Source organism: Sebastes fasciatus, chromosome 3 (genome assembly GCF_043250625.1).
Source record: "Sebastes fasciatus isolate fSebFas1 chromosome 3, fSebFas1.pri, whole genome shotgun sequence".
Taxonomy (NCBI): Eukaryota; Metazoa; Chordata; class Actinopteri; order Perciformes; family Sebastidae; genus Sebastes; species Sebastes fasciatus.
This window is the reverse complement of record NC_133797.1, coordinates 3,668,315-3,678,364: the sequence shown is the minus strand read 5'-3', so window position 1 is coordinate 3,678,364 and position 10,050 is coordinate 3,668,315. Positions and strand designations below refer to the sequence as shown.

Genomic DNA, 10,050 nt, shown 5'->3' with positions numbered 1-10,050 from the left:
CTCTTGCTTTCCCTGCCTCTTTCTTGTCTTGTATTTTATCAGTCTAAGCTCCATGCTCCTAAGGGTTAAAAACACACACAATGAAACCAGTTGCCTAGAGCCCTGACCACTTTTTCCATTCTTGCTGGAAAGTTTCCAGTGCTATTTATATGAAACCTCAGACCCGACAATCAAGAATCCCCATTTGGCCAGGGTAAAGTATTATCCGTTATCCTAAAGTTGTGTCTCACATGGTTAGAAACATGAGAAATGGCAGGCACACTGTGATACCTATGGTGTATCTCTGCGTTGTAGACACCGATATGCAGTGACAATGATGTACAAGCAGGCACGAGTGAAATCAATCCCTATGACCTAACTACTATTCTGTAGCCAAAGAAAATACTCCACCTAATCTGTACTGGGCTTGATGAATGACTTGCTGCAGTGAGAGTTCCAACTCTTATTTTAGACCAAATGTCTGAAGAGAAACTTGTTTATTCATGTTGACGTTTGGCTGAGATATTGACATATTTCAGAATTATTATTGCTATCATTTGTAGAAGATTTTAGTTGGCCTGGATGGCATCACTGCAGTGTTTGGCTGGCTGGTATTAGTCCAAAACCACTGCTGCACTGTATATCAATAGAAGACATTCCCAGAAGAGGGCAGTGAAAGGCACGCATCTTTTACACCTTAACAACGAACACTTTCCAGTTTTGAGCTCCCCCTTACTTTCATTTCATTTCACACTTTTATTTTATGGAGTGTTTATGTCAAATATGTGACAGCATCGACAGGTCAACCCTCTGGAAATGAATGGCACATTATGGAATTCCCCTACAAAATCATCTTCTTAGTGAAGAACACCTACGAAGGAATGAACCGCCAAGTCCTACATGATGGTGCAACTTCCAGAGAAGTTCCAAGTCAACACCGGAGTGCGGCATCTCTACCTCCATTCCTGTTCCTGCTATCCATCGACTCGATCATGAGGCAAACGACTGAAGGCAAACAGACAGTGGACCTTCACAGAACATCTCAAGGACCTGGATTTTGCAGACGACCTCGCAACCCTTTCTCACACGCAAGAAGCAAATGCAAGAGAAAACTACCGATCTTGCCACAACATCGGAAAAGTTAGGACTAAACATCGACCTAACCAAGACTAAGATCATGAGAATCAACGACAAGAACAATGCCCCCTAATACCATCAACACAGCTCTTGAGGACGTTTCATCATTCATGTACTTGGGAAGTATCGTTAACACCACGGGAGGCTCAGATGAAGACGCCAGAACAAGGATAGGGAAGGCTAGAACTGCTCGCTAAGAAAGATCTGGAGCTCAAGAGAAATCACCACACACACAGAGATCAGAATCTTCAATTCAAATGTGAAATCGGTGCATCTCTCAAAAAACATCCAGTCCTTTATCAACAGATGCCTAAGACATATCCTATATGCATATTCTGACCAAACACCATCAGCAACATCAGACTGTGGGAAGTAACAAGACAGGAACCCATCGATACCCAGATCAGGCGGAGGAAATGGACTCCCAACCTCATCACCAGCCTCCCAACAGCATCACCAGGCAAGCTCTTACCTGGAACCCCCCAAGGGAAAAGAAAAAGAGGGCGACCGCGTAACAGCTGGCGTAGGGACGTTGAAGCTGAAACGAAACAGAGCGGACACACCTGGCAAGAGCAGCACAAGACAGGGGAAAGTGGCAAGGGGTTGTCGGAGGCCTATATTCCGCAGGGAATAAAGAGGCTTCAGTCAAAATCAAAACGAACCTTATGCATCAATGTCTCAAAATATTGATATACTGTACATAGTGACGTATAATTTTTGTGCTCAAGACATGCTTTTATCTATTGGAATTATTTTTCATATATTCTTGGGTACTTTTCACTATCAAAATATCACACTATATTGTAAATATAGCCTACTTAATAAGTGCGGTTTTGTACCTGAACTTTACATTATTTGACTAGTTGTGAATTCAAAATGCAATGCATATGATAAATTGCCCGATGTATATCAGTAAATAAACATATACAGTAAATAATTGTACCTGCACCTACAATACACTTCACACATTTGTTCATGGAAGCTTTACTTTGGAAGACAAAGTTTTTCTGCCTTCTGTAGCAGACCCGAGCAATCTATGTGTTTCCCATTCATCATCTATCATAACTGGGGCTGTCAATCGATTCAAATAGTTGTAATAATGTGCCATAAAGGGAGATTTGTCAAGTATTTAATACTCTTATCAACATGAGAGTGGGCAAATATGTTGCTTTATGCAAATGTATGTATATATTTATTAATTGGAAACCAATTAACAACACAAAACAATGACAGATATTGTCCAGAAACCCTCACAGGTACTGCATTTAGCATAAAACAATATGCTCAAATCATAACATGGCAAACTGCAGCCCAACAGGCAACAACAGCTGTCAGTGTGTCAGTGTGCTGACTTGACTATGACTTGCCCCAAACTGCATGTGATTATCATAAAGTGGGCATGTCTGTAAAGGGGAGACTCGTGGGTACCCATAGAACCCATTTACATTCACATATCTGGAGGTCAGAGGTCAAGGGACCCTTTGAAAATGGACGTGCCAGTTTTTCCCTCGTCAAAATTTTGCGTAAATTCAGAGTGTTTTTTAGCCTCCTTCGCGACAAGTTAGTGTGACATGGTTGGTAACGATGGATTCATCAGGTTTTTCTAGTTTCATATGATATCAGTATCTTCACTCTAGCTTTAAAAAGTGAATACGTTAATACGTTAATACATCCACCACAGTACAGGCTTACAGCATACAGCCCATGGGTGTATTAGAAGATAATAAAAGATTAGATTAGATTTTTTTAAAGCCTGAAAACAGAGCCATGGGGAGTTTTCTCTGAGAACACTTGAATTACAATATGCTGAAAGGTTATTATGGAATTTTTGCCCAATGATGCCAAAAATATTCTGCCTACTGAAGCTTTAATTGAGGGTCATTTAAGTGAAGCTGATTTACCCCCCACCCCAAAAAAAAATTATCCTCTGACTTACAGACATGTCCTCATACATCCATGGCCACAGATTCATTGGCATTTACAGTCCAAAATGGCCATCTATTGTCAAAAAAGCCTCAGAGTTTCGCCTCTTTGCTGCCACGCTTTGTGTTTACAGCTCGTTGCAGACAGTGCCCCCTAGTGGCCAGACATCTAGTGATGCAGCTTTAATGACGGTCCACCTGAACTCTGACTGTACATTGAATAAAACAGAAATGACAAAATGTAGATAACAAGAATCGCATCAAATGGGTAGACATGACTCAAACACACATATGCCAATTTTTATTTTTATTTTATTTTTTACAGTAAATCAAATTTCACTTTAGTCAATGTGTGTGCGTATATGCCCACGCGCACCGTGTCTCGCGCTCCCTCTCTCTCTCCGTCAACACGGAGCACGCGGACGTCTCCGCTGAGGGCTCGTGCAGCGGTCCTCTACTTCCACACACACATGAAGCGGCTCCTCCAGCCTCGCGCGCACAGCCTCGCAGCATCCTGATACAACTTTACCCCCCCCCCTCACAACCCCCCCGGTCCTCTGAGAGACCTCCCTCTCCTCTCTCTCACCCTAACCCGGACCAGGAGTCTCTTCTCTGGAGTTACAGCAGGTCTGCTCGTCTCGTCTTGTTGTTGTGTACTTCGTGGCTCCGCATGGAGGTGGAGGAGTCAGCGGTAGTAGGAAGGGGGATGAGGTCTCTGCCGGGGATCCGGGTCCGGGACCCACCGACTCCAGTGATGCCGAACCACAACCAGAGGAAGGTCAAAGCGAGGCGGAAAAGACGGAAGGAGTTGGTTCTGATCCAGATCTGCTTGTTCGGAGGCTTGCTGCTGCTCGTGAAGGGTTTCTCCTACTTAACGGGACATTCAGGTGAGACTTTATTCAGCCGGTTGTTCACCTCCTGTACGGAGGAGCACCGGGACGAAGACCAGCCCGGTTCTCCCCCGGTATATATTGTTCCGGTGCTGTAGCTAGAGCTTACATGTTGGGCTCTGTAACATTCACCCAGGCTTTATTTAGTCACACCCGCCGTGTGAAGCAGCTTCCTGTTCTCACTAAAGCTAAACGTTGGCTAGTGAGGCTCATTTAAGTTATTAATCTAAAATGAACTTGTGTGGTAAATGGACTTGCATTTATATAGCACTTTTCTAGTCCTCCGACCACTCAAAGCTCTTTACACTACATTTCAGCATTCACCCATTCACACACTTAATTTAAGGTTAAGTGTCTTGCTCAAAGACACATCGACATGTGACCCGGAGCAGCCGGGGATTGAACCACCGACCTTCCGATCGGCGGACGACCTGCTCTACCCTTACCTTTAACCGCCCAGCTTAAATGTGTCATTGTAAAGTGTAGCATGGTGTCTTTGTATCAGCCTGCTCCTGTGGGGACTGAAAGAAAGTAATATTCCTTTTAGTTATGTTCCCAAGTATTAGCATAACATACAAAAGTGTGTCCCATATCATTTTAGGGGATATTACAGACTTTATCAAATATTCTGCCCAGTTTGACCTCAGAGCATCAAGGTGTCTGTGCTGCCATGCAGCTACACAGGAGGCTGTCAGTGAAGTTCATCTGAGCTTGAGGAAGCTGTTGTGGGCTGACTGAGGGATGTTGAGGGGTGCAGAGGTATGCTGAGGGATGCTGGGGGATGCGGAGGGATGCTGAGGGATGTGGAGGGATGCAGAGGGATGCAGAGGGATGCTGAGGGATGCTGAGGGATGTTGAGGGATGCTGAGGGATGCGGAGGGATGCAGAGGGATGCTGAGGGATGCTGAGGGATGCAGAGGGATGCTGAGGCTCCTGTATGATCAGGTGTTTCAGCTGCAGAGCGGTGGAATCAGGGCAGTGAGCCCCAGGGTATAAAGGCCTACACCTCTCCAGGTTACTGTCTCTCTCCAACTTTATTTCAATGCTGTTCTCACTTGATTAATGTTGCCAAATGCAGTCAGATGAAACCCTGATCATGAACAACTGCAGTACTCCCTAACAGCAAACATCTGTACCACTTGATCTGCATGCTCCTCTCTCCCTCTCTTTTTTTTTATTTGTCTTTGACTGTGCCCCCCCACAACACTCCACTTGATTACTGAGTCAGCGTCAGCTAAAGTGAGATGTATTTATCACTTTCTATGGACAGAAGGCCTTCATGAATATTCATACACTCATGATTTGTGCATCATCAGTGGGACTCATTCTTCTTTTTTTTCTATTTCTTTCCTCCCCACTGCGTATCCTGGGTACATGGAAATGCAACAGCGCTGCTCTCTGCATGTGCTTCAAATTAGAGTTGAACAAGGGGACGACACTGGGGCGTTTAATGCATTTCCCTTGTCCCCATTGTGTTCTTGTTAACTCTTAATCAGCTTGCTGGAATATCAATTAAGGTTGATTATTTATGATGCGCTTAATGAAGTTCTGCTAAATTGAGCTTGATGTTGTTGGAGCTGGAAGCGGAGCACTCAACGCCTCCTCACAGTGGTGCATTAATCATTCCCACACTCCTCCTCTCCTCCTCCTCTTCTTCTTCTTTTCGCTGTGTGCAAGATAGCGAAAGATAGGAGGGAGGGAGGTAACAGTAGAGCTCAGGCACGCAAACCTCACTGCTGCTGCTGCTGTAGCTGCTGCTGCTGCTGTGTGGTGTAGTGAAGGTGAGGCCAGGTGAGAAGTTCAGCCATGCCCTGAGGACTATTGAATAACTGGGCTTTTTAATTCTACTTGAATCCCTCTCTTAGGCCAGACTTGTGGTTGGCAGGGTGGAAAGGGCAGAGTGCTCCTGCTGGGCTCGCTGAAGTATGAAATTAATTCATTGGTGTTGCTGCTTTCTAGAAGAATGTGCAGATGTAGCCACAGTGGGAGCCCCACTTTGTGCGCTGCACTGTTGCTCCGCCCCCCCCAAGAGGATTTTGTTTTGGAAAATTATGAAATTCCCCTTCAATGTATGAATTTGGAGGAGGGGGAGGTGGGGGGGGGGGGGGGGGGATTCCACACTGATACATCTGTGGTGCACTCCTCCAGCTGTTCACTACCATTACATAAAGAATCAAACTTTAATGTGACAGGGAACACAACCCTGCACATTAATAAATAAAACAAATTGCTTAACATGCACTTTTACCTGCAACATCCCAGCAACACTAACTACATGTAACTGACACACAGAAAAAAGGCCCAGTTCATGACAGTAAATGTAACTTTGGCAAAATGGTAAATACACTAAATACGCTAAAACAATCAATTAGTTCATTGACAGAAAATACATTTGACATGCGATTTATTTTTTGCAAAAATGGCAAACCTTCTCTGGTGTCATTCTGTCCAACGTGAGGATTCTTATCATCATAAACTGAATATATTTGGGTTTTGAACATGTGACATTTTAAGACGTCACGTTGGGGTCTGAGGTTTTGATGGGCATGTTTTCTAGAGTTGTTCCGATACCGATACCAGTATTGGAAATGCATCCGATACTGCCCAAAATTCGGTATTGGGTATTGTCAAGTACGCCAGTTTATGCACCGATACCATAATTTATTAACCCAATCAATCAATCAATCAATCAATCAATCAATCAATAAATCAATCAATCAAACTTTATTTATATAGCACCTTTCAAACAAGTCAAATGCAATTCAAAGTGCTGGACAGACGATTGACAAAAATATAGAGTGTTAAAATTGGATTTAGAGACTAATGCACATCAAAAACAACCATTATAAAAGTTCATTGAATAAGAAAGCAATAAAATATGGGTATTAAAGATAATAAAAGATAAATAATATACAAGGAAATAAAAATAACAAAAAAATAAATAAATAAAAATGATGAAACTTTTAAAATAAAATAGAATAAAAGAGATAATAATGATCAGGACTAGAATGTTGATTAAATAAAATAAAGTAAAATAAACACTGTACCCAGAAAAGAATCAACTTGTTTAACCAGAAATCAATTCTTCTTCGCCATTCCAAAACAGTAGCCTTCACTGTGCTCAAAGAGTATAGAAGCAACGAGACGAAACTCTGGTGTTTTTTTTGACAACAGCCACTGTTGCCATTGTGGACTGAATAGGCGTATTATATTCATAATATGTTATAGTTCAACACAGGCCATTTCGGTAGAATATGACAATAGAATGGAAATAATTTAGATTTACTTTTGTTCAGCTCTTTTTAAAGCGGACGTTTTCCTGGCGTCTGGTAGTCGCTTTCAGTCCAAAATGGCGGAGGCGTAGCTCTGCTGCTGGGCGCTGACGTTGCAATGGAACGAACAATTGACTTTCGCTTCTTGGCGATATATACTATACGTTCTTCACTGTGCTGTCGCCCTGGAGGTATCATGGCTGCAACTACTGTTTTAGAGCAGCGAAGAAGAACTGATTGCATCTAGTTTGTCAGGTAACGACAGCAAACAACAGCAGAGCGGTGCTAGTGGAGAGTGTAACGGTAGTCAGAGCGAGGAAAATGTCAGCCATGTGGCAATATTCTTTATTATAAGTAAAACGGTGATATGTCCAGTATGTAAGGCTTCTGTTTGGAGGGGTGGCAGCACCCTAGTAGGGGGGGGGGGGTGAATGTTGCACCCTGCAGGACAAATTAGCACTCAGGATGTCCACTGAGGAGACAGCTAAGATAATACGGAATTGTTATTTATTCCTAGCTTCATTTATTTATGTTCTTTGTAACTGACAAACTGAATAACAAAAGAAAGTTCTATTACATTCATTCTCTGTATTTGTTCATGTTTTATAGAGGGTTTAACCTGAGACAGGCCATACAACAGAGATAGTAATCATATCACATCCATACATGGTCAGTAGTAGGTCAACAGCTGTTAAATAATAATACAAATAATAACTATATATTTTTTTATATCACGCTGGTATCGCAAGTTCAGATATCGGAATCCGTATCAGGAAGGAAAAAATTGTATCGGAACATCTCTTAGTTTTTTTTTACAATTTTTTGACATTTTGTCAACTAAACCATTTCTCAAGTAATTGAGAAAACAGTCAGCTGATTCATTGATAATGAAAATAATCATTAGTTGCAGCCCCAAAATACTGTATACTATATACTAATCTGCGTCTCTCCTTGAGAAGTTTGTGTGTCCTCATTCACTGAAAGTTGACACTGAATGCTTGCTCAGATTCAGCTCTTCTTTCAGGCCCCTGTACGCTGTGTGGGGCTGCCACATGTGTAACATTTGTAGTGATGCAATGATTAATTGATTAATTAATTAGTCAATCAACAGAAAATTAATTTGCAACTATTTTGAAGAGCGATGTATCATTAGGTCGTTTTTCAACCAAAAATGCCAAACATTCCTCCTCTCAAATCTACTGGCTTTCTATGATAGTAAACCCAATATCTCTGGGTCGTGGACGACAACACGAGACATTTGAAGACATCTCCCTTCACTCTGAAACATTTTATAGACAAACAATTAATCAAAAAACTAATCTGGAGATTAATTGATAAAGTGATTGATAATAAATATGGCTGTCAAAGTTAACACGATAATAACACGTCAACCCTAATTGCTAATTTTTTTAACACATTAACACATCTTGTGATTCTTAGGTTGTAGAGGGCTCAATTTTAAAGCTAGAGTGAAGGAAACCTAATGAATCCATCGGTACCAATCATGTCATAGTAACTTGTCACGAAGGACATTAAATAACGCTCCAAACTTATACTAAAATTTGGAAAAACTGGCATGGCCCTTTTCAAAGGGGTCCCTTGACCTCTGACCTCGGGGTGTCGTGGGGCGTCCCAGACGTGGCGTCGGTTGTCGTGTACTATGACACACTACACGAGATAAGAGGATCGATTTTCGCACACGACACTCATTTATCGGTCCCGATCCCCTACGACAGCCGTGTCCGGCTTTAATCGGGCTGATATCGTGTAGTCTGAACCGGGCATAACAGTATCATAATATATTGAAACGCAACCCCTGCATCGTGATACGTATCATATCGCCAGATTTTTCCGAATACACAGCCCTAGTTTCAGACTCCAGTTTTTGTGTATGAAAACGTCCATCTAGATGTTATAGCTGCACTGAAACGTCCTTGAATCTATTTTGAAACTTTTCTCTGTGACAAACATCCCCAGGTCTCCATGTCTCCAGCCACAGCAGCGACGACCAGGAGAGATGGGGAGGGAGGAGGCTACTGCAGGAGACGGACAACAGCAGCCTGGAGGAAATGGAGGAGAGAGAAGGATCTAAGAACTGCACTGCTCCAGGTAAGACAGAGACAGGTTGAAAGAAAGAGGACACCCAAGTGTTCTCCCCCTCCGCCCCCCCTCCCTCCTCCTCTCCCTCCTTGCCCTCCTTCAGAGGGAGATGGGAAACAAGGAGCGAAAGTGGGAAACAAATGATCACCCCACATGTTCTGTCTTTCTACCCTTTGTGGTCCCCCTCTTTTCTCTCCCTGATGTGGGGGTAACCCAGATTGTGAGGTCAGATGATTTCCCATGAGCAGTCGGTGTCATTCCGGCTGCCTAAGCGGTTTTCACACTCGGTCTCCATCACATTTCTTTTAGGATCCCGCAGATTTCATTCTCACTTCCTCCACCTAGCTTTCCCTCTTCGTCTCGCACCAGCTCCGTTTCCATATCTCTCATATCCCTTCCTCTGTGTTTCCCTCACGTTTTTCCCTGTGGTGGCTGCATATCAGAAAAAAAATTCCTGTTTCCATGACGACCTTTTTATCTTATCATCAACCGGCGACTTCTGTTTGAGGCACTCAAGGATGGCATGTGAGGATGCTGAAGGCATCTTCTTGTTTGTAAAGTTGAAAATCACTCAGTCTAGTTAGAAGGATTGAAACAAGCCATATGTAATAGGGCTGCACGATTATGGCCAAAATGGTAATCACGGCTATTTTGATCAATATTGATATCAAGATTATTTATCACAATTATTTTTTGATTTTAGGGACAACATATTTAATTGCACTCACATTAAAATAAAAGGACTCACTC

The 10,050-nt window shown here is 42.7% G+C and overlaps 1 protein-coding gene across 1 annotated transcript in view; it reads left to right on the top strand.

Annotated features, from left to right (window-relative positions):
* The first annotated feature begins 3,421 nt into the window (after positions 1 to 3,421).
* The window catches only part of LOC141765123 (sodium/potassium/calcium exchanger 3-like), a 69,233-nt gene continuing 62,604 nt past the window's right edge, over positions 3,422 to 10,050 (top strand). Inside the window, exons 1-2 of the mRNA XM_074631084.1 lie at positions 3,422 to 3,925; positions 9,178 to 9,309. Of these exons, the coding sequence (XP_074487185.1) occupies positions 3,709 to 3,925; positions 9,178 to 9,309 (349 nt within the window). The 5' untranslated portion in view covers positions 3,422 to 3,708. The remainder of the gene's footprint in view (positions 3,926 to 9,177; positions 9,310 to 10,050) is intronic.